The sequence below is a fragment of the Acomys minous genome (genome assembly GCF_964271855.1).
Source record: "Acomys minous genome assembly, chromosome: 4".
NCBI classification, from domain to species: Eukaryota; Metazoa; Chordata; class Mammalia; order Rodentia; family Muridae; genus Acomys; species Acomys minous.
The window spans coordinates 61686133-61712695 of record NC_140486.1 but is presented as its reverse complement, the minus strand read 5'-3'; the positions used below and the strand labels follow the sequence as shown (position 1 = coordinate 61712695).

The 26563-nt window shown below is 36.3% G+C and overlaps 1 protein-coding gene across 14 annotated transcripts in view; it reads right to left on the bottom strand.

Annotated features, from left to right (window-relative positions):
- The window catches only part of NOL4 (nucleolar protein 4), a 344671-nt gene that overhangs the window by 244138 nt on the left and 73970 nt on the right, over positions 1–26563 (bottom strand). For 10 of the 14 annotated variants that reach the window (XM_084778257.1, XM_084778267.1, XM_084778265.1 and 7 more), the window contains one exon: positions 13945–14094. In XM_084778257.1, the coding sequence (XP_084634383.1) occupies positions 13945–14094 (150 nt within the window). Of the gene's footprint in view, positions 1–11906; positions 12044–13011; positions 13075–13944; positions 14095–26563 lie in introns of those variants that run through there. The other 4 variants (XM_084778260.1, XM_084778263.1, XM_084778264.1 and 1 more) reach the window with 3 other exon arrangements.

Below are 26563 nucleotides of genomic sequence, written 5' to 3'. Positions count from 1 at the left end.
ATAATGCATATATATATATATATACACACACACATACATATGTTCCTGATATTAGAACAAGGAGATTAGACATGAAGAAGGAGAGAGTCATATATATACACTGTCACACCGAAATCAACTATTTTGTGCATCAACTCAGAATAATATTAATGTTAAAAGCTAATAAAGTGAAGAAGAATAAAGGCTTGTACTGGCTAGATGCCAATCTTAGCCTAAGATGTGAAGTTAACGCATGAGCTGAAAGAGAGATAAAGTGTATTACACTGAGCCTGAACCATCACTTTATAGACCAACAAACAGAACTCAGAAAACCCCAAGATTCTGTACTCAATATTGTACCATGTTGATCCAAGTGTACCAGTGACTACCTACCACTTAGAAAACAGCTGTAATGTCACTCACGTGGGAAGGGAGCTTTTGTGTGTCTTCAGTACTAATGACTAAGCCAAGGGCCTCAGGCATGGTAGGCAACCACTCTGCCACCAAGCTACGTCAGTGGTGAAGTGATATGATGTGTGGGTAGAATGTGACCTTCTCAGGTACTGATCTGGAGAGCAATAAAAACTTCATATAATCACATTATTTATTACATATATGTACATATATATAATGTACATAATAGGAATTAACACCTTTAAGAATCACAACTTTCATCTCCGTGAGTTCAAAGCCAGCCTTGTATACAAAGTGAGTCCAGGACAGCCAAGGATACACAGAGAGACCCTGTCTTGAAAAACCAAAAACAAACAAACAAACAAACAATCATAATTTCCCCAAATATTACTCAGTATTTCCTTATAAAGCTTTGCTCTTAAAGGTCAAACTTCTGTCATTTTCTTCTATGAAACCTTATTCACAATAGGTAAAGGATAAATTACACAATAATTTCCTAGTGAAACTCATTTCTTTTTCTTTAACAATAAACTACCTGAAATGTATATAATGGGATAATGTAGCTATAGAAAAATTATTTTAAAAATAATCTAAATGGAATTAAAAAGAAAACCTAATCCAAACTTTGTTTATATTTGTAAAGTCACACACAGTGATGTATAGATGAAGTTCTGTCTAGGAAGAGAGACCTCAGCTCTGAGCAGCATTGTGGATTGAATAAGAGTCCCTCAACTTTTACTTTACATATCATGTAACATTTTATAGAAGGCAATTAAGACTAAAAGCACCTATAATGCTTTCATATTTGATGGGGAGTGAAATTTTATATGATGACTGACATACATCCACAGATGTGACATACTTCTAGATGTTACAAAACTGCTAAGAATGCTAAGAAAAGAAGATCTGTGTGCACCATTGTGATTCTATAGATGAAATAGTTTCCAGGGCTGTATAAGGAAGACCCATGCAAAAACAAGGACATTTCTCAGCTAAGATGAAGTTGCTCCACATCCATCTATTGAATGAATAATCACTTTAATTATTAGCTAATACTGCTAAATAAGGTTCTAAGAACTAATGGGACTAAATAAGTCAGAATACTTGAATCACCTATTGGTAATTACTTGATTAATTTTTAAGTGATTTTTGAAAGATTCTTGGATGAAGATTCAACATGTAAGGCCTGCTAAGTGAAAAGTATAAAAATAGCCTTAGTCAACTACACCAAATTCCAGGCATGCCAAGCTGTCAATCAAAATGTGGTTACTAAGGACCTTGAACTTAGATTCAAAACTATTTCAAGAATGGCTGTGCTATGCTGTGTCTATATGCTCTATATGTCTGTGCCAATGACTGACTGAATTTCTGTGTCTTTGTAATATGTCTAATGTCAAAACCAAGGTGCTAGTCAACTTTCCTATCCACCCAAGTCCATTGCTGCTGACCTATGGAGGGCTCTCATATTTTTTGGATTCCTATCAGCCCTACAATACTACTTGTTTGACACTATTATCATTATTTCATTTTGCTATTTTCACCCCATGTTGTTTTTATTTCTTTAATCACTTTCTACATTTAATCTTCCCACCAATCCATCAGTTTCTCTAGCCATTTGTACTTAATTGAGGCAGGGAGGGATGACTTAGCCCAACCTGGGTTTAATTTTTATGCCATGTATGTATGTATGGATGCCCACAGGAGGCAAATAAAAACATTAGATCTTCTGGAGCTCAAGTCATAAATGGTTGAGAGACATGGGTTCTGGAACCCAAATCAAATCTCTTGGAAAAACAGCAAGCCCTCGTAACTGTTGATCCATCTCTTCAGACTCTGAATATTGAACAAAAATAAGGTTGCTAGACAAAACATAAGAAATTCAGCCTCATTTGATATGTGAGAAAATGGGCTTTGGTCTGAAGGTTAATGTTCTTTTCAAATTTCAAACAAATTATTTGGTCAAGAATAGCTAATAATATCAGAAGAGCAGAAATGTGAATTAAGGTGTGTGGAAGTAATATATAATATTGTTTGTTTTTAGTCTTCATTTTATTCTTTAATTGTTATAGTCCACTAAATTGTCTCAATAATTCATAATGGGATATACCATGCAATGTGAAAACAATGGTTGAAAAGCAAAAGCATGCATCCATCTATCCAAAGGGGGTTTTTAAATGTGTTTCTGAGAGAATGTGATGATAAGTAGCCAAATTTAAAATGAAAGTTGGCAAAGCCAACAGAGGACTAAAGTGAGCAGGAATATTTTTAGACAGTTCAGGTCATTTTTTTCAGACAGCTAAAAGCAATTCAAAGACTTGAAGCAAATGCTTCAAATATGGCATGGAATGCAAGAAATAATTTAATGTGGTATAGGGGCAAAAAAATCAGGTTTTTTTTTTTGCAGAGACATGGGAAGGCTCAGAAAGTCACTGGCCATCAAAACTCTACCAGAGGAAAACACACAGAGGAAACACATCCATCCCAGAGCCATGTCAGATGAATATTGAACTACATTATCTCCCAAAAAGAGGAAAGACAAAGGAGAAACACAATGTAATTCAGTTAAGTAGAAATTATTTTTATTGAAAATAATTTTTGCTTTATTAATTAGGCCTCCAATATAAACACGTTGCCTAATGAGTAAAAGGTATCTCCTATTTGTATGTGCATGTGCACATGTGCAAGCTTACACACACATGTATGGAGGCGAGAGGTCAACATAAGCTGCTGTTCACCTGTTACATAGACAGATTTCCCCCACTGGCCAGAGAGAATCCATTTGTGTCTGCACCGCAAGTGTGGGAATACAAGCCTGAGCATTTGCTCTTGTTTTTCTTTTCTACTCATTTGTTTGTTTGTTTTACAGGGGTTTAGGGATCATACCCAGGTCGTCTTACTTGGCAGACATTCTACTTTACTGAGCCAAGAGTTTTCTTTTCTTTTCCCTTTCTTATAATACTGGCTTTATTTTTACAATAATTAAAATAGTAAACTGAGTGTGACCATATCATAATTCAGGTAAACCAAAGGTGTGTCCCCAAAGTTAAGAGTCAAGTGCCATTCTTGTGTTGATTCTTATTGAAGACTGTTGGGTTTCTAGGAACATATTGTTGTAAAAGGGAATGCTGACACTAGATGAATAAAATATGAGCAGATGGTCCAGGAAAAGGGTTTGTTCAGAAATGTTTCCTAATAGTAAAATGAAAGAATCCCTAAATATTGAGTGAAAATAGGACTCAGCAAAGCCATTGGTTATAGAACTCCCAGCATCAGGAAGCACTGCATTATAATAGACACTTGTGCACATTATTGTGGAAATGTACTTCTATTTACCCTCAGGAATGTGTACAATATGATGCAGTCATGAGTCTGCTAGGGCTAGGTAGGACTAGTGGAAAATAACAGGCTCCTCCCTGGTCTAGTGTTCTCTGTCACATCCATGTTCTTATGTCATCCTGTCGCAGCTCCTCTCTGAGCCTGTGTCTTTCCTGTGCCCTGCCAATCCATGGGTCACCAGCAATTTCCTGGGTGCATACATGCCACGTATACAGTTACTGCAGACACAACAGAATGTGCAAATTAACCATCTTATGGTGACGGAAACAAATGAAGTTTTAGGGTTGGAGATATTGTCCAGTGGTTAAGAGCACTTAGTGCACTAGCAGAGGACTAGAATTCAGTTCCTAGTACTCTCAAAGGGTCACTAACCACCAACTATAACTCCAAATCCAGTAGCAACTGCACTAATGAGCACTCACACACACACACACACACACACACACCACACTCACACACACACACACACACACACACACACACACACGGAGAGAAAGAGAGAGAGAGAGAGGAGAGAGAGAGAGAGAGAGAGAGAGAGAGAGAGAGAGAGAGAGAGAGAGAGCCATGCTTAATGAAAAAATAAATATTAAGCCTTTAAAAAACGATGAAGTCTATATTTCAGACCCTAAGAGCTGGAGATATGATCCAACAGTTAGGAGCAATTGCTACTCTTGCAGAGGGGGCCTGGGTTGGATCTCTAGCACCTACATGGAGGCTCACACTCCGTAACTCTAGTTCCGAGGGATCTGATGGCCTCTTCTGACCTTTGTGGGCACCAGATACACATGGTGCATATATGCACACTCATTCATGCACATTAGGTAAAAATAAATAACCCTTTGGCTTTGAGACTCTGCTAAGGAGTTTGGCCCTTTAGTTCCACCTTTGTTTACTTTCACAGGCAAGGTCGGGAGAGTGGCAGGGTGATGATGTAACACGGAGGCAACACATGTTCTCTGAATTGTCTTAATTGTTCGACATCTGAACATTTATTTTTTTGGAGATGTTACATAAAAAGAACTTGTCATACGGTCCCCTTTAGAAAATCTCTCAGATCTGAGATGCTTGATATGTGTACCAGTGAGTTTTCCAAGCAATGAACAGAGCTTTGTTTCACAAACCATTATGCCTGGGACTGTCTTTCTGAAACATAAGCTTGAGGAGGAATCTTGTAAGGGCATGGAGTACTTGTGGAAATGCCCCTGTCTGTGTCCAAATTCTACCACATATTCTTGGAATATATTGTTTTGTATGGTATTTGTATTGTTTTGTATTGTATTTTGTAGGTATTATACACCTATTAAATTTGTCTGGCAATAGCTATTTAGCTTACATGTTGTTTACCAAAGTGGAAAAAGGGGAAATTCTTTGTGCAAATGTCAAATTCTTAGAAGTATCTAAATCACTGTTTTCAGCTTCTTTAAGGACTTCTTTACTAACCATGACAGAGTATTAGTGATGCCAAAATTCAGCTGTGGTGCCTGCTGTGAGAAGACACGTCCAGTAAACTGAAGGAAGAGAGGTAAGTGAGGAGTGGCACATAAAAAAATAAGTTAAATCTCATTTGTGTTTATGTATTAACATTTTAATATAAATGATTCTTATAATCTGGTGAAAGCCATTCTCAGGTGAGGCATAGCCATGACTAAATGCCTGGGAGGTAATGAGTGTAGGTCACTGTGAAGCACAGTTGACACAGAAGAAAAAAGACTTTTTAGCAAATACTTAAATAGAAAGTATCTATTTTCCCACTTGTTCACACATAAACAATTCTTATGTTTTTGAGAAAAAAATCTATTCATATCACTTTAATAGTGACTACAATGTTTGAAGCAAGCATTGTGTTAAGACATTTACATATATGATATATGGTCCTCACAACAGCAACTTCAAAGGAATCACATGCCAAAACAACAGCACAGAATTTACACTCCAATTTTTAGACTCACATTCGGTTGTCATTATAACTAGTGATGTCCTCTTTTTATTACCTCACTCTGACCCATATATCATGCTGTTTCCTGCAATTATATCCCACATCAATTCTATACTAAGAGAGCTACTTAGATCCAGGCACTGTTTTGCCTTGAGAAATCCAGGGTTTTGTTTACATTATTTTCAGGGTTTTATTTATTTATAACATGATGACACTCAAGAAAGCAAAAGCCACTGAAGTGACTGTGAATCCTGTTGAGTATTTTTATTGTATTTTTTAACATATATTTATATTATTACACATAAATAAAATAAACTACACACAGCAGGAAGAGCCACGAAACAATCAGGAATTATATAAATGTAACATTCAGAGTTATTTGGCTTTTTGTATTGGGCAAACTTGAAGTAAACATCTTTCCTATTTTGGAGAGTCTAAAATTCTGAATGAAAATTAATATCTATCATATCCCATCTCTATTAACTTAAAATATCTATCTAGACCTAACTTCTTAAAGCTGCAGCATCTCACTTTCACCACTAGGGTGCACTGAAGTTGCAATTTACTAGGTAGACACAAAGAGTTAATGAAAGTTCACTTGGACATTATTGTTCAGTAAGATATTCATTGATGACATATAATATGATGCTAATCAATGACAAAAATCACTTCTGTAGGCTCTCACATCTCCATGTGACGTTCATGCTACTGGGATGTGTGTTCCACTATCCTGGAAAAAATAGGTTTTTATAAGTGAAGCATATTGACCTTCTGATTTAAGATGGCTAGTTGAAAATTTAAATGGCCATGTCACTGGTTCCTTTCTAGTTGTCGCCCCCTCACACACACCTTAGGTTTTTTTTTCCGCACATGCTTTATTAGGTTGACTAAATTAATAAGGACAGACTTCCTAACATAAAAAATGCAGCATGATGCATATGATTTTTAAATTTAACCTTTTCCCAATATGTAGAACACGATGGGTAACACCATAGTATGTATGTGTGTGTATATTGGTGTGTACAAGTGTGTATGTGTGTGTGTGTGTGTGTGTGTGTGTGTGTGTGTGTGTGTGTGTGTGTATGGGTATATGGGTATGTGTGTGGGGGGGTGGGTTTGTGTATGGTTATATGGGTGTGTGTGTGTGTGTGTGTGTGTGTGTGTATGGGTATGTTTTTGTATGTATGCATGAATATGTGTGTGTATGGGTGTGGTGTATATATGGGTGTATGTGTGTATGGATGTGTGTGTGTGTGTATGTCTGTGTGTATGCAGGTTACTGAAATACATACACTGATGCATGTAAGTATCATCTCAGAAGTGGCACCATTTTTTAATGGGTACAACTGAAATGAATCCAACAATGCAAGGAATAGCCACAAATGTCTATATCCCAGGTCCAGTATGAAATGTTTCTGAAAATGATCTAAGGAAAATTTCCTGACCTATATTAAATTTTGCTTTGTGTGTTTTTATGAGGTGCTCCAAAATGTATGAAGTAAAGGGCACTTTTCCTTTAATGGACCCATTATTCCCCACTAATGTCCACAGCAGTTGGCTGTAGCCAGGTCTTACTCCATTATCACTGCTTTATCTAAACTATTCAGGCTGTTTAATCAACAAGGAAAAATCTCCATAGGTATAGCTTCTCCATTCTGCATTTATTAAGCAAATGGCATGAGCCAGGCATTTTGCTAAGCTGTGTTTTACAGCAGTATTGGAAAAATAATGTTCTCCCCCTTAGCTATTTATAAAAATGAACAAAATTGCCTTGCAGAATGTCCTGTAATCTATCTGTAACTGAACAGTATTTACCTATACACTCTCCAAAAAACTATGAAAATATGCTCCAGGTAATCCATTTACTGTCTATATAATGGTATTGGTTAATTTGAAATAGTGCACTTCTTATTTTTCCCTACCTCAGATATCCAGAATGGCTGTTTATTTAAGGACCTAGAATATCCAGTAATAAGTGATACAAATAATGTATTATGTATAAAGTAACCAGGTTATTCATTTGTGGCTTATGGATATGAACTTGATTGAGACTCACAGCATATCTCCCATATCCCTTTTTATGTCAGCAGCAAACTATTCTTATATTACATCTATGGCAAAGATTTAAAAAATTCAAAATAGTAAGAAAAGTGAGAATTCTTTCTGTGTCCCTGTTTCTGTTTCTGTCTCTGTCTCTGTCTCTCTGTCTCTCTGTCTCTCTGTCTGTCTCTGTCTCTGTTTCTGTCTGTCTCCACCTCTGTCTGTCTGTCTGTCTGCCTCTCTTTCTCTCTCTCTCTCTCTCTCTCTCTCTCTCTCTCTCTCTCTCTCTCTCTCTCTCTCTCTCTCACACACACACACACACACACACACACACACACACACACACCACACACACAAAGTTTTCTACTTTTTTATGAGGAATGTACTTAATTTTCCTGATTTTTAATCTATTGTTTTAATCTGGTGATAATGGGTTCAAGCTCCTTTAAAATGTTTCCTCAAGGGATGACTTCTCTTAGAAAATAAAACATCTGAAGCCTCTCTAACTTCATTTTGGAGGCAAAATTCCCCACATCAATCAGGCCATGTCATGACATTTCGAGAGGGCATACACACACAGTGATGTCAGCAGCTTCATCCATGCCCTGTCATGTCTTCCTTCACTCTGCCTGTTCTTAACCGAAGCATGCCTATCAGCTTAATTTATTCTCAGTCTCCTTTTGCCTGAGAACATAGGGTTTTCATAATAACATAGGGTCAATGGTTCAACTCAAATGAGTAAAGTTCTAAATTCTAAACTTTAGGTACTATGATAAGAAAGAAAAAGATGCTTGGGACACATGACAGTTAATTTCAGCTGACAAGTTGACAGTATCTACAATCATCTGGAATATAGATTCTGGGCACGAATAACCATTGGAGATTATCTTGTATACTTTAGGCGAAACGAGAAGACTTGCCTTCTATGGACACCACAATATCCTAGGTTGGGATCTTCTGCGCTGTGCATGGGATGTGAATAGCTCCTTCAAGGCCCTGATGTCTTAACTTCCATGCTATGGGTAGACAGTGTTACCTTGAACCATATGATGAAATAAAAGCTTCCTCCTTTGAGCTTTTGTTTCATGTTTCTTTGTTTATTTCAATTTCATCAGAGCAACTGGAAAAGAAACCAGTAGAAGACCACAGCTTTGCTGGTTCTAATCCCATAAGTGTATAGATCATGTCTTATTTGGTCAGTGTAATATCTAAATAACCCTGTTCCACTGTGCTTCAGAGTATAGGAACAAAAAAGTGGGAAGACTGGAGTTCACAATATCTTATGTGATTCCAGCGAAGATGCAAAGAAAAGTAAATGGACAAGCAATCCATAAGAATATATAGGGTGGTCATTATTTTAGGTCAATGAAAAGTGTCACTGAAGTTCCCTGACATCTGTTGCTCTGCATCTTCAAGATACTTAATATAGTCCAGAAAACATATTAGCAAAATGGACAGCCTGTTAACACAGACACTTTTAGGTCTTTCTTCTTTGATTGCTATTTTAAAATCATACAACTGTGAAATCACACTACATAACTACTTTATTGTCATCACCACCACCACCATCATCATTATCATTATCATTATCCCTGTACAACTATAGATAATGTAGCAAAGCTCATCAACCTCAGAATGATGCTTGTCAGTTGATCTGCTTTTATGAACACTCCATGTTCTCTGGCATGGCCTGTATATACCTGTTTGCCTAGTTTGGTGAGTATTTCCATTTTTGTTCCCACAGGACACCAATGGCCTCACATATTACCATCCCTTTGTTAACCATTTGAACAAATAAGTGGAATAAAGTCCTTCCACGTTTTTATTCATGAATCATCAGCTTTTTAAACCAGAAAGATATTGAATACACTATTAGGACTTACTGTGTTTTAGATTAGTTTTTTTTTCCCACACCAAAAGGCTACAAGCTTGTCATTCATCCCTAGTTCAAAAGAACAGGTCATGGCCTGTTTAAGTCACGGCCATGGAAACAGCAGATATTTATCAAAATAATAGGACAAAACTGTTGTGAAGTAAAGCTTGAAAGGTGTGTGTTCTAGATGCTATAGAGTAAATGTTTCCCCTACATATTGTCACAGAAGGAATTAAGATCTGCACAAATGTGATTTCTAGGTGGTTTCTCTAAAGTAGGATCTTTAGTTCATGTTGAGAGCAAGTCTTTAAAGAGGGGGCTTTATGATTCATAAGAAAGGGAGAGATCTTCTTTTTATAATAATGTAGGTACCAATGAGGTACATGTGCTTCTGTGAAAAAGCTCCCTCAGAAGCTCTCGTAAACAACCCTAATGAAACTCCCTAGATCATCAGAAGAAAATAATAGTAAAGGAAAAGTGGAGCTCATGGGAAAAATGGAGGGGACAAAAGAGGATAATGGGTGAAAAAGTATAATTGAAATATGTCATGTAAATGCATGGAAGTGTTATAATGAACTCCATTATTAGGTGTAACTAATATATGAAGCAAATATACTAAAAAGCCAGTTTTAATATTTCTCAGAAAATTAAGTTCATAGGTTCCAAGGAAAATTAATAAGCAAAGATTAATTTTTGAAATATGAAACTTCATTGTGTTGAGACTTAAACTTTAGAACCAGCAAATTAAGAGACTGCAGGTCCCATGGCCTCTTCTTGTCTGCAGAGCTGAGATAGGCCACCTGTCTTGTACATTCTTCTAGTAGGATCCCAAGGATTGATTGGGTAGAGACAAAAATATCACTCATCACAAAATCTTCATCCATCAAGCCATTAATATATGTGAAGCCATTTACCCCATCATGCACTTCAGGCAGGATGAAAATGTAACTAATGACCTACAGCACCACAGAGAGCAAATAAATGTTAACCCTGAATTTTAGAGTATGGTGGGCATCCAGCATTTTCCTTTATTTTTGCTATCACATATGATCTCTGCATGAATTAAATAAATGTCATAACTGGTGTGTGTGTGTGTGTGTGTGTGTGTGTGTGTGTGTGTGTGTGTGTGTAAAAATAGTAGTAGATGCACCTTTTTTCATACTGCACATTAGGTACAGTGTGCACATGTATGCATGTAAATGTTCCCACCTGATGGCACTGTTTTTCCTTCTGTTCCTGTATTTCCTCCATCTACTCTTTAGATGTGGCAAGAAAGAGCTTGGACACACTATCTATTAGATGGACCCCTAACTTAAGAAAAATGCCTTAGAAACCAGGTGCACTCAGCTTATGGTGAAATTGGAGTGATGTAAGGGAACTGGGGAACAGTGATGTGTTCACTGTTTAATCATTTAGGTCAAAGTTAAGTACAGGGAAGGACTGGAGACCAGGGCGGTATTCTAAATCATATATGCATACTATTATTGTATTATTAATTCTGAAATAAGATTCCATATCCCTAAGATGTGTTTTGCATTCAAATTTCCATGCAAAGATATATGTTAAGCTCAAGCATAGATGCTACTTAAATGGTCCATTATTTTAATGTAGGTAATTACAAATTGACTATTGTCAAACACATTACAGAAAGCATGTCCAATGCTATAGTAATTGTTAATGTACAAACTTATCAAATATAAGAACATCCTATAAAATAATAAACAGCTACTTAGATAGTCATGAAAGTCCTTATATATTCCAAAGTGTGTCATTTTTGTGGATTTTCAGAGCTCAAGAGTTAACCTATTCACCTTCCAAATTTTCTATAGCCAAATTAGATTGAAATAAACTGTAATTAGTGTAATGCCTAGATATTTCAAGGAATGATATACTGCAGATAGAAAACCAAATAGCATTCAATAGTTAATTCAATAGGAAAAGACCACCATTTCCTGCAGAGTGGAAATATAGAAAGAATATTTGCAAAAAGAGGCAAAGTAAATAAAATGACCACTAAATCTATTGGTAATATTGTTAAGACGTAGTATAATTTTATGATTAGTTGTACAAGTATGGTTTCTTGGCCATGTACAAAGGGGGAGAAAAAGGTCAATAAACATAACCATGCATTCTCTATGTGCTCACGTGTTAGAAGTAAGAAAAAAACTGAAGCCTAATTGGAACCGTTATCAGTGCAACAGGTTTCTAGTTAATGATGCCAGCAGTACGACTGAGAAGCTCTGGCCCAACAGCCTTTGACTCTAACAAAACTATGCCATTCCATTCCAATTTCTCTTTAGCTTTATGCTCCATTAATGGCACACTTACATTAATTTTTTTCATTGAGTTCCACTCTTTGAATAGTCGTGTGCACAGTTTCACTGGCATTGCAGGATTTTTTTCTTACATTGAATTGCAGCTATATAAGATGGAAATTTTTCCTAATTAAAATTCATTTGGGAGATTCCATAGGAAAAGTTTAAGAAGAACTTTCCTGATATTAGAACAAGGAGTTTAGACATGAAGAAGGAGAGGTTCTTCTAATAAGGCACTCTCAAGAGGAATTTCAGATACTGTTTAGGCTCTTGAAATTGGTTCTCCGACCCTACAATGCAGAAAGGGTTTTATGAACTGTTGATACAAAATTGTATGTATTGGAACCATAGTTGCCAATGCATTATAAATGTTTAGTCTGAGTGATGGCCATAAACAAGGTTATCCACAGTCGCTTAAGAAGTCGAGAGGTGAAAGCGTGGGTCTGATATTGCTCATGTTTCCACTTGAATTTAAGGTCTCTGACAAATTCATTTTAAAAGCTAAGCTATTTCAAATTGCATTTGGTAACTATAAGATGATTGGCAGCCAGCAATGAAGGTGCTTTTCCCACCATACTTTAGTTTTACTTTGTTTTTAATTTTCATTTAATCTAATTGAATTTGTATATTCCTGTCATACAAAGTCCTGTCAAGTTCACATAGCTAGTTCATGAAAGTGCACTCTCCCAAGATTCCACAGTTAGTGATATTAGTAGATCAATACATAATTTTTGTATTACTATGCAGAAGAACAATTCTGGTTTAGGAGACAGGAGGAATGAGTATGTTCAGTGATATTAGTCTACATAAAAATATCTCACGATGCTAGGTCACTTCCGTTAGTCATGGTAGGAAATGTCTCCTGGGAAGCGTAAATCAGAAGGAAGTTTATGTGGCAGAGTCATGTAAGGGAACTTACACTAGGGCCTGCCCACAAACCATGCAATTTAGAAACAGCCAAGAAACAAAACTATATAGAAAGAGGGATAAATAACAACATTGTATTAAGGGTTATTATGCAGCTACAAAGATTCAATATGATCCTGGCAATATAGCAAAAAATAGTTATGAAAAGAAGCTATTTCTTATGCTCAGAGCTAATTTTCAAACATATGTACCTGTATTTGAAACTTTGAGCATTTCACACATTTTTCTGTATCTGAAAAAAAAATGGATCCAGACTGATATTGTATATCAAGATAGCTGAAAACAGTTAATATAAAGGTAGCCAAAAGCGAAGTTCAATAAGAATTCATAAAAGGAACATTATCTCATCTTCTGAGAAAGCTCTTACAACATACACTTTGCTTGTATTGGCAAAAAGTAATTTACTCTTCAATTTTGTTAGAAAGGGTAAAATATCTACAGTAATATGGTTTTATGAAATTTTAATTAAATAAAATATAGATTAAAATGTGTATATCAAACTGTAGATTTAATTAGTAACTTCAAAACTGAAATATACCTTCATTTTGACAATATATAGTTAAATATATTTTTCACATAAAAATAAAATCATATACTTTGGTACTATGAATATAACATTTTAATATTATGTTCATGAGAATTAAGACATATAAAAGAACATAAGATAATGAATAATTTTCTTATCTATACGGCTAAGATGGAATAGAAAATATGTAAATACACCAATATGACTTTTGATGGAAGAAACTTGAATGATTGTAAAAATATTCTTATCTTCTAGAATATAATTCATGTATTATGACATACTGAACATACATTTCAAATTTGCCTTCCTGTTTAGAGATAGTTAACTGTGAACATTATGTTTTACACATACCGGTATTTAAAGAAAATAATGTAAGAATTCTAGAGATAGGTTTAAACTTCATGCAATAGACTTGTAAGACTATGAATAAAACAGCCAATAATAAATTTTGGCATAAGTACTTGGCTTGACCATGGTATGATCTAGCCTGTTCTGAATTCAAGGTTCTACTAACACTTTGCACTCGTGTTAACATGCAAACACAGTAACACAACTCGGAGTACATGCTTTCTCTCTCGCTTTTCTCTCTTTCACTTACTGCTTTGTAAGTTCTCTTCTGCCCAGCATGTTTCCGGATTTGTTCTCCATTTGGCCCTGTTTCCACATGCATGGAATAGATGATGTCAAAGAAATCTTCAACCACAGCCACTCTCCTTAAAGACAACTTCTCGTCAACTCCTACGCCATCCTGGAGATGAAACAAGACAACAACAAAAAGAAGAAAAGAAACAAACAAAAACACGTTAAGATTAATGAAGATTATTTTTATTTAACAGAAAACACATAAGATTGTTGAAATTATTGGCATTTGAAAGATAAAGTTGATTACGCCAAAACATTTTAATAAAATAAACCAAATCATCTCCAACAAAAAATTTTGAAGGTGCTTGAATGAGGTTCTAGCCTTATTTCTTCTTGCAAAACAAGATGTTTCTCTGTAGCCCGGCCTGGCCTCAGTCTCTCAGTCCTGCTGCCTCTCACAGATACTACCACACCCAGCAATCCCATAATTCTGTACTACACATACTGAATTATAAAATGTTGCGAAAAATAAGTGGTTAATAGTAAGTAAATCATATTTACCCCTCAATTCCATCTTTCAATTTTTTTAACAATGATTCCTAGCAATTGGCATAACATTAAAAATTATAAATTACATTTTAACACCTGTTAACTTTTACTACAGTCATTTCATTCTAGATATTTCTCAGCCATGCCAACAGTATTTGAGTTGCTGGGTCATACCTGTTGTATTTAGAAAATAAAAGACAAAGACGGCATCACTTACTGGGGCCTCTTTCTCCAAGCATCATAACTTAGTAAATAAAGGCATCTTTGCCCAATTGTAGACTGAGTGACAGATGTGCTAAAGGTTAAAATGCCATGTTCTAGGGCAGGAAGCATTTGGCAACCTGTAGGTTGCCACCCATTTGCAGCCACACATCAGATAACCTGTATAGCAGATATTTACGTTACAGTTAGTAAAAGTAACAACATTACACTTATGAAGTAGCAATGCAAAGAAATCGTGGTTGGGGAATCTCTACCACATGTGGAACTGTATTAAAGGGCCAGTGGCAACATTAGGAAGGATGAGAGCCAGCGCACTAAAAATACCCACTGTGAACAATGCACCTTCCAAATACAAACTACATACTTTGAGAAAATTACTTATGCATCTCTAACTTCAAGTTTCCACAGCTGCAGAATGGAGACAGCAGAAGCTGTTTCACAGGAACATTGCCACCGCTAACGGATATCAGATATGTAAAGCCTGTGACCCAGTCTCTGTCACACTGAAAACCTCCAGTGAACGCTGGCAGTGCTTGTCACTTCAATGATCACATTACAAAATAAAGATGGTCCCATGGGAGTGCCTAGTATCACCCTGTTATCTCTTCTTCGGGTCGCTCCTTGGAAGAAACACAATTTGACACAGAGATAGGTTTTTTAAGTCTCAGGTGGAAGTCCAGCCAAAAGTGAATAGTAAGCAGATGCTAAATCACATTAAACGGTAGGCTTGAGATACTAGAAAAAAATTAATATTCCATGAAAACAGTTCATCTTATGTGACAATCCATCCACACCAACATTCACATACACTTGCACACATAAATATATGCATAAACACAGCATGCACAATAGTGTGCCTATTTGAACTCTGAAAAATACTCTGGTGTAATATGACCTTGCCATTGTTGCTTGAAAACTATGTGAAATAGCCTTCCCCAGGAAAAAGCACATCAGTTGATTATCCAATAACCAGTGGTCAGCTCTGAAAATCCAAATAACATAATACATGCTAAGCTAGATTTATAACAACATATATATATGTATATATATATCCAACTATATATAATTGTATGTAATATATTATAATGTAATTGCTATATGTTATATAATATTATAAAACAATAAAAAGAGGCCATGAATTTGAAAAAATATAATGGTGGGTACATGGGAAGGATTAGGGAAAGTAGAGAAAAATGGAAAATTATGTAATTTCAATATCAAAAAAGTTTTAAAAATTAAAAGTGATATCATAAGAGGTTGATTGCTTCAAGTAAAAGCTCTAAGTAGTCAATGAATCTCCAGTGGCAACCCTGACAGACTGAGCTACTGTGAAATGAAAAGCAGGTCACATCTGTTTTCTTCTTACACTTAGCATAGACTTGCATAGTTGCGCTTCGCAGTAGGCTTTGAGCGTAGCGGAGTCTGGAGCAGCTCATAGAGCTTCCCACGAGAGGCTGCACAGGATGCTCAGTCAGGTCTCTCATGACTGCTCAGTCAAAGCTCACCCTTGCACATTCCTTGTGATACTGGCAATACCTAATTTGGCTTCTGACCTTTCTCATATCTCTTCTTCTTTTTTAATAATATATCCTAATTATATTATTTTTCTTCCATTAACTCCAGATGTTCCTTTCCCCATAAACACCCAAGTTCATGTTCTTCATCTCTCTCTCTCTCTCTATTAATCTTATCTCATATATGGCATCCAGCTTTAAAATCTTAGGTAACCCCTTTAAAATGAGGTCCCAAGAATAACATCACTCAGTCTTGTGACACTAAACCAGTGCATAGCAAGGGATATATGAAACTCAGCAGTGACCTCTGGAAACACACAGCTTAAAGAAAGCACAACTTGTCCCAGAGGTCCCACACTGGCCTGTATTCCCCATTCTCAGAGAAAATCCTTCTGTCTCAGTGCAAATGCAAATTCTGACTATGTTCATTAGTAAATTCATCCATGAAGTTTCATCTGCTTTTCTCCATATCATAAAATTTGTACAGTGCCTACTCCTGTGCCTTTGCTAAATAACCAAATACACACTTACAGACTCATCAAAAATTGTAGTGTTATAATTTATTTCTCTGATTCACTTGAATCTCATCCATTTACCTGGCTGAACTTAACATGATAAACTATTAATTTTATCAAGTATCTGAAAAGATAATTATTAGTAAACCCTGTGTTACTCACTAGAATTATTAATATATATTTATATGTATATGACGTATATAGATAAATGATGGATAGATAGATAGATAGATAGATAGATAGATAGATAGATAGATAGAGGATCTGGGCGTCAAGCATCTTCCCGGGCCAAGGGTTTTTTCAGCAACAAGAGCTATTGCAAGAAGGGGAATCAATTATCTTTAAGGGTGCACATGGCCAGCATAACTTAGACTGGATTGGTTTTACAAAAGTAATAGTAAAAAAATAAGAATAGGAAAAGTTGTGTGGGAAAGACAAAGAGCATGGTTCTGGGAGGAGCCAAGGGTAGGTGGACGAGTAAGATTATTAAAAAATCAAAGTTGAAATGACTGTGATGAGATTCTTTTCTAAAGATGAAGCTCAAATAGCAAATCAATATAAAATAAAGTGATCACTGTTAGATATAGGGAAGTGCACATGGCACGTTCAATGGCATTGCCAGAATGAAATTATGTACTGAAGATTTAGAGACACTAGAGACCTCCTACATGCTTAGTAAAATCCTAAATTATTACAGCAACATAAAGTAATTAGTACATGACTATTTTATAAATTTATTCCAAACATGACACTGAGCCAAAATATTTTAGAAATACTAGTATCTTACATTTGCTTGCAATAGGTGAAGAGGTAGTAATAGCCAGTCAATGACTGCCTATTACAGTCTATTATAAACACTCCCTAGATCATGCAAGGTTCTGAACATTTGGATCTTAAGATCTTGTGCTTAGATATATGTGCCTCCTCCTCTTCCTCCTCCTATTTCTTCTTCTGGATAACTTTCTTTAGTATAGAATAGTCTTTCCACATTTACACACTTTGATTGTGTATTTATTCTCTTTGACTGTCTCATTCTCTTCTACAATTATTTTTTCATTCTTCATTATATACATTATATATATATGTGTGTGTGTATTTTATATACATTATATATTATTCATCATGAAGGCTTTTATTTTTATCTCTTTTGTTTTTGTTTTATTAAAAATAGATTTTTACATACACTGTATTCTGATCACAGTTTCTTCCTTTACTTGTCCCAGTTCCTTCCTATCTCCCCGACCCCAGTTGGGACCTATTCCTTTATGTCTCTCCTTATAATACAAGCAAGCTTCTAAAGAATAATAATATAATGTTCCCTTTTCTCTACATCTTTAATTTTTGATCTTAGCCATTCTGAAGGGTGTAAAATGGAATCTCAGAATCATTTTGATTTTCACTTCCCTGATGACTAGGGATGTTGAATATTTCTTCTTTTAAATTGATTATAACTTATTCACATTACATCTTGATTGTGATCCCTCACTTTTATCTTCCTGATCCCACCTTTTTCCCTCTTCCAACCTATTCTCCTCCCCTAGACCTCTGAAAGAAGGGTATCTCTTCCCCCACCATATGACCCCAGCCTTTCAGGCCTTATCTGGATAGATTCCCTCCTCTTTCTCTGTGTGCCCATGGGGCCTCCCCACAAAGGGGAAGAAATCAAATCAGGGGCACTAGAGTTCATGTCAGAGGCAGTCTCTGCTCCTTCCACAACAGTGGAGAATGAGCTGTCCACTGTCTATATCTGAACAGGGGTCTAGGTTCCCTGTATGCATTGTCCTTGGTTGGTGCAACAGTTTGTGCAGGCCTCCCTAGGTCCAGATGCACCAGCCTTGATGGTCTCCTCATGGGGATCCTGAACCCTCTGGGTACTTCCATCCCCTCATTCATTCTTCCATACCACCCTCAACTCTGCGCAAATTACAGCAGCGAGTTCCACCATCTGTCCTGATGCCCACCTGTGTGGAGTCTCTCTGAAGACATCTATGTTGGGTGAGTTATAAGTGAGTAAATAACATGCATTTCTTTTTGGGTCTGAGTTACCTTACGCAGGATGAGCGTTTCCAGTTCCATCCATTTGCCTGATAATTTCAAGATTTCCTTGTTTTTAACATCTGAGTAGTATTCCACAGTGTAAATGTACCACATTTTTCTTTATCCACTCGTCCATTGAGGGACATCTAGTTTGTTTCCAGGTTCTGGCTATTATGAATAAGGTTGCCATCAACATAGTTGAGCAAATGTCCTTGTTATATGCTGGAGCATCTTTCAGATATATGCCAAGGAGTGGGTATATCTGGGTCTTGAGATAGGACTGTTCCTTATTTTCTGAGAAAGTGCCAGGTTGATTTCCAAAGTGGTTGTACAAACTTGCATTTCTACTAGCAATGAAAGAGTTTTGCCTTTTCTCCACATCCTCACTAGCGTATGTGGTCACTTGATTTTTTTTTAATCTTAGCCCTTCTAGTACTATAAAATGGAACATCAGCATCATTTTGATTTGTGTTTCCCTGATAACTAAGGATTTTGAGCATTTCTTTAGTTGTTTCTCTACCATTTGATGTTCCTCTGTTTAAGAATTCTCTGTTTAACTTTGTACCCCATCTTTTTAATTGGATAATTTGTTTTGGTGGTGTTTAATTTCTTGAGTTCTTTATATATTTTGGGTATTAGTCCTTTGTCGAATGTAGGATTTATGAAGATCTTTTACCAGTCTGTGCACTGTCATTTTGTTCTGTTGACAGTGTCCTTTGCCTTACAAAAGCTTTTTAGTTTCATGAGCTCCTATGTATTAGTTTTTGATCTTAGAGATTAAGCTATTGGTGTTCTGTTCAGGAAATTGTCTCCTGTGCCAATGAGTTCAAGGCTGTTCCCCCACTTTTTCTTCTAACAGATTTAATGTGTTAGGTTTTAGATCTTCCAAAAGAATCTCCATCCTTGATCTCAAGCTGTACTGTGGAGCAACAGTGATAAAGGTGGCATGGTACTGGCATACAAGTAAGCTGGTTGATCAATGGAATAGAATCAAAGACCCAGAAAAAACACACAAATCTATGGACACTTGATTTTTTACAAAGAACCCAAATCCATAAAACAGAAAAAAAGATAGCATCTTCAACAAATGGTGCTGTTCTAACTAGATGTCTACATGTAGAAAACGCAAATAGATCTGTATTTATCACCCTGCACAAAACTAGCATCCAAGTGATTAAAGACCTAAACCAGACATGCTAAACATTTCTTTATATGCTTCTTGGCCATCCAAGATTCCTTTAGTGACACTTATCTGTTTAGCTCTGTACCCCATTTTTAACTGGATTACTTGGTTCATTGGCATTTAATTTCTTGACTTCTTTATATATTTTGGATATTAGCTCATTGTCAAATTAGGGACCGTTAAAGATTTTTTTATCCATCTGTAGACTGCTATGTTGTTCTATTGACAGTGTCCTTTGCCTTTACATATCTTTTCAGTTTCAAGAAGTCCCATTTATTAATTGTTGATCTTAAATCCTGAGATGTTGGTGTTATGTTCAGGAAGTTCTTTCCTGTACCAATGAGTTCAAATGTCTTCCACACTTTGTCTTCTAGTAGATTTAATGTATCTCAGTCAGATGGGAAATAGAATAGACAGTAGAAGTGGTTGAAGAAAGAGAACAAGGTAGGAGAGGGAGCACGGAGAGAAATGAGGACAGAGATCAGTCCAGGGGAGAATGGAGGCAGGAAGACAGAGGGCCCACAGAGAAAAGAAAAATCATGGGCAGAGGCATCTATGTGATAAGCTGGATACCTAAGACAGGGTAGGCTTCTGTGAGGATATGGAGGTGACTCTAGCTGAGACTCCTAGTAGCAGGGGTCGTGGAGACTGAAGAGGACACCCTCTCACCCTCTAATTAGACAAGACTCCTAATCGAGAGAAAGAAATACCAACCCACTCACAAGAACTTTGACCCAAAATTTATGCTGCCTACAAGATGTGCAGGAATAATGATGGAGCAGAGATTGGGGGAATGTCCAATCAATGCCTGGCCCAACCTGAGACACACCCCTGACGCTATTAAAGATATTCTGCTCTGCTTGTAGGCAGGAGCAGTCCCCTGAGAGGCTCCACTCAGCAGTGGATCAAAACAGATGCTGAGATTCACAGCCAAACCCTGAGTGAAATGTATGGAGTCTTTTGGAAAAATGGAAGGGTAAGGAAGGAGAACCTGGGATATACGAGGAGCGCCACAAGAAGACCAAAAGAGCCAACTAACCAGGTCCCAGAGGAGCTTGCAGAGACTGAAGCACCAACCAAGGACCATGTATGGGCTGGACCTAGGCCCCCTACACAAGTGTAGCAGATGGGCAGCTCCTGCTTCATGTGGGTCCCCTAGCAAGGGGAGAAGGTGCTGTCTCTGACATAGACTCTGTTGCCTACTTTTTAATTACTTCTGTCTGGCAGAGCTGCCTTGCCAGATCACAGGGAAGAGGATGTTCTTAGTCCTGATGAGACTTGATGAGCTGGGGTGGGTTGGTTGGGAGTAGGGAGGCTCCCCTTCTCTAAAGAACAGTGGGGATGGGGGAGGAGGGAGAGAGGGAGGGTGACACCAGGAAGGGGAGGGAGGGGGATACAATGGGTGAGTAAAATGAATAATTAAATTCATTAATTAAAAAAACTAAAATAATATAATGTAATATTATATAATAATATAATATACAATGAAAAGATAAAACAAGGAGGAATGGGAGGATACAAGGGATGGGATAACAATTGAAATGCAATATGAATAAAGTAATAAAATATATTTTTAAAAAGAAAAAGAAAAGATAAAACAAAAATAAATACATTGAAATAGAACAACAACCCAAAAGCAGAAGTAAAAGAGCCCCCAAGGGTACAAAAAACAGATATAGATGCAGCTACCCACTTATTCTTATACTCAGGAATCCCATAAAAACACAGACGTGGAAGCCATAATATATACACTAATAATGTCTAGAATGATGAGAGACAAAGAGAGAGGGGCAATAAATTTTAAGAAAATAAAAAGCCCTCACATGGAACTATTTTTTTCTACAAGTAAAGCCTATAATAGTAGGAATGGGTTATAAATAAGTGATTAATTGGCCAAAGGGGATCCCATGGGAAACCCAAATGACTATGCTATCACCAAGGCTATAGGTTGCTCTTTACAAACTGACAGCAAGACTCCTTTGCTGAAGACAACACCTACAAAACTCATTGAATATGGAGAAATCAAACTGGTGCCTACCTAGAGCCTTGACCACGATGGGCTAGTGATCTTGGTACCTGAAGATACATTGCATGCTACCATATGAAAAACATAAACAGCAAACCAGTTACAAACATTTCAATCTACAGGGGTGCCCTCCTGCATGCAAGATACCCTGGGGCAATGGTGGCACAAGACTTGTGGGAATAAGCCATCAATATCTGCATTGATCCTTCCCTACTATATGGTCATAGGCTATCAAGTCTCATCTTGGTATCCTGCTTGTTCTTTCTTTGAGTGCCACCAGGCCTCCCCACCAAGGGGGGGTGGTCAAATATGGAGCACCAGAGATCTGAATAAATTAATAAAATTAAAATAAAAAATAAAGTATACTACATAAATAAAAAAATATCTGCATTGACTAAAGGTGCATTCCATGAGTTGGAGCCAATGCTCAATGTTGCTTGGTAACCAAGAACCTAAAAGTAGATAGCCCAAGGGCCTAGAGTGAAACTAAATATTAATGTTCTACCAAAGGAATTTAGAAATAAAATGACTCCTACTGATATTCTGCTACACTTATAGAGGAATGTTTTGCTCAGCCATCATCAGAGAAGCTTCCTCCTGCAGCAGATGGGAATATTGCAGGTACCCACAGCCGAACACTATGCAGAGAGTGAGAGGCCTTGAAGCACTCAGCCCTAAATGGAATGTCTCCATAAAAATCTCTCCTTGGGGCTGAGGAAACCCTGCAGAAGAGGAGGCAGAAAGAGTGTAAATCTCAGGGTGAATGGAGGACATCAAGGAAACAAGGCTTTCTAAACACAACATCAGGCATACATGAACTCACAGAGACTGTAGCAAGATGCACAGTGCCTGTATAGGCCTGTCTGTACCAAATGGGGCCCTAGAACTGAAAGGAGAAAAGGACACACGCCTCCATTCCTAACCCAGAGCTACCTCCAATTGATAACCACGTGCAAATGAAAGTTTAGTTTTCTCTGAAGGAGTCAGTGGGGAAACAGATGGCCAACAGAAAATGAATTCAATGGCATATTTAGAGGTTCTGTGTCTCATAATAGCTATACCTTTTATTATCCAAATCTAGAAATATAAACTTCTTTGGAATGGGGAATGCATGCATATGGCATAACCATACACGTGAATACTGTTCTGACACAGAAAGGATGAAGTTATTGCTCATGGTAAACTATGAATGAACAAACACTCTAGACACTGAGTTAGATAAATCAAACATAAATTGTATGGTTCAATTAATGTGAAGGAGCTGACATAAGAAAATTAAGACAGATACAAATTTGATCAATTATAGTCCAGAAAAAGGGAGAATAAAGACTTTCAACTACTAATGGTTAAGGTCTTTTAGGAAGAACAAAATTATTCTAAATTTAGAGGATAATGATTGTTGTACAACCTGGACTTTTTGTACACCTCTGAACTTACGGAAAACATCAAACTATGGTATATTAACTACTCTCCCCTAACTCTGTTAATCATTTGGAATGTGAGGTATGAGAATGTATAAGAAGAAAGTAAGAGGAAAGGCGTTATGTAGACCAGAGCTAACACTTTGCCTTGCATACATGAGGGAAGGGGTTTCATACCCAACATATGGAAGGAGGTCACTCAAATCATCTGAAATCAAACCATACTCAAAATCATTAGTGTCAAGTAGGCTTAAGTGGCTCAACATATATTATAATAGAAGCAGATACGGGGGCAGGGTCTGGTAAACATTAGGCAATTATCTCATGAAAGAGGTACACAAGTATATAAGGTTATAAATTTCACTCACAGAAAAAAATGCATGTCTTAAAAATTTATATGATGATAATAAATATATTTTAATGACAAATTCCATGTAAGAGACTAATTCTCACAAGATGTTTTCTTGCCCTTTTATGCTTAGACAGCTTGTGGCTTTGGTTGGTGTATGAGATGACAACTGAAATTTTAGCTCAATCACCCACCATCTTCTCAATATTCGAGGGTATTAATGTGGTATTCAATTTACTGTTAAACATTTTCTCACATATGTACACATTTTTATCATTAAAGTGAGAATTTAAATTCCATGCTACACAAATGGATAAATGAATAAGTCAAGCCCTGATTTAGAGTACTCTCTGGTTTCTGTATCCAACACTTCCACCACAGCTATTTCAAGACACGACTATGTGATCACTGAACAAAGACTTATGAGGAAATGAACAGAAATGCAGCATTATGTGATATTTTTTGCTTGACATTGAATACCAGAATAATCCCTTCAAGAGCACAGAAATTAATACACTATATAAAAGTTGAGCATTGGCAAGTTCTCAGTATTTTTAAATTTAGTATAAATTACTTAATAGTTTAGCTAATGTAATTTTTAGTAATGTTCATAATTCTCCAACTATTGATTTATAAGAAAATATTAATAATTAACTCTAAAGTTATGAAAAGTTAACCCATATAAATAGTATATTATATCAATTAATATGAGAAAATGGCATAATCACTGAATTTGTTGAATATTTTATGGAATAAATTTTGAAATAATGGTGTGCAAAGAGATCACAAATTTAATAAACTAATTCATCTAGCTATACACTTTAAGGTGCTAGGAAATATTTCTGATATTACTGGAAAATGTTGATAGATAAGAAAATATAAGAAAGTTAAGCAAACATACCCTGTTTTGTTTTGTTTTTCATATATAATTCACTGAACAAAACTAACTAAGGCCAATACATCATTGCATTTACTGTGTAGAAGTTAGTGGGTGAAGTATTTAACATTCTTCCCTCTTCAGTTAGCTATTATCAGACAGATGTCTTAACTGGCAAAAATCTTATAATTATAAAGTAGCTGTTGTTATTGATAGAAATTACAGTGAAATATTTAGAGCCAAAAGCAAAAGGAAGGGTTGCCAATTGAGAAACACATAAATTATATAGTGAAAAAAAAAAAAAACAAAGAGACAGAGACAGAGAGAATAAAGACACATATGTAATGTCTTCAGCCATCACCTTTCAAGAATTTCAAACACAATAACAAAGACTACCAGAAAATAGTCTAATTTGCAATCACCTGTGAGATTCTATTATACTGAAAGGTACCATTTATTCATTTAGAATAAGTTTTATTTTTATTAAATATTTTACATAAAAATTTATATTATTAGACATATATACAAAAAAACTACCTATAGCAATAACCACCATGAAACAGTCAGGAATTATATAAATATTACATTCTTATTGTTTTGGCTATTTGTATTTATCAGCCTTGAAGAAAACATCTTTCCTATCTTGGTGAGTCTAAAATTATGAATGTGAATCAATATCAATCATCTCTCATCATTATCAACTTAAAAATCTATCTAGAATAAGTTAATTTTAAAGTGAACATCACAAGCCCTAAACTGGCATTTTTTTTTCACCATAAAGATCTTACCATTAGACCTACAAGCTTCAGTTCACAAAATAACCATAGAAACAATCAATAGAGCATCTAGCTGACTAAGTGATTTATAAGAACGTTTCAAGGTACAACCTTTGAGTTTTATGTATTGATCACTACAGATATTCACTAATTTTGTGTAAAGCCATATGCTTATAAATCAAACTATAATTTTGAATATGTAGCATTCTTTTTCTTAGCTCTTTCATGAGTTTAAGCTACTGGAAATATTTTTTAAGAGGCAATAAAAACAGAGCAGGCAGAATTTTAACCAGATGATATTTCTGGGAAAGAAAAGCAGGCCAAAATAAGAGCCACAAAAAAAGAAAATGAAGGTTTTGAATCTACAGAAAGAAAAGTGTCTGAGAGAAGCAACTCTATACAAAATTTATTAACTTCTCATCAGCTATTCATTTGAAAAGATGGAGAAAAAAATCCTATTCACTCCAAAATTGACAATTTACCCATGAAAACAGTGCTGCATTCCAAGTTTATGCTTCTTCAATGAGAAGATAATTACAATTATTTACATGGAGTATTCATCCCCTTTTCAGCACAAACAAAAGACTGTGTTACCAGGAGGTCCAGCTTGCCAGCACAGAGAACACTGGAAAACACAGCTTCACCGGGAGCTCTGGTGGTTAGACAGTCTAAACCAGGGATTGTCAACAGTCTCTGATGCATGCATGCTGTTGTTTCCCTTCCTTAAAGCACAAATGAGTTGTGTCCCAGGGCATTGATTAAATAGGCATTAACAGGAAAGCACTTTTGTGTGCCGTTCCTTGTGCTACCAACTCATAAGCAGCTTATATAATTGTCAGGGAAGCAGAGACCAAAATTCCCTTCAGTTGAAATGTAGGGCTCCTTGAAGATTTTTGAACCATTTCTATGGGATGCCCTCATATGTAATGCCAACCCTCGGAGGTCAGAGGACAGCTTTTAAGAGTCAGTTTTCTCCTCCTCTCACCATGTGGGCTCCAAAGATAGAAAACCAAGTCATCAGGTTTGGCAGGAAAGTGCCTATACCTACCAAGCCATTTTGCTAGGCCCACTTTATATAATCACTCAAGCTGTCCCTCGGGGTCATCACTCAGGGTCCTTCAGCATTGCCTGTGTTTGGAAAGTTTAAGTGCTCTGTCTTCCATTTT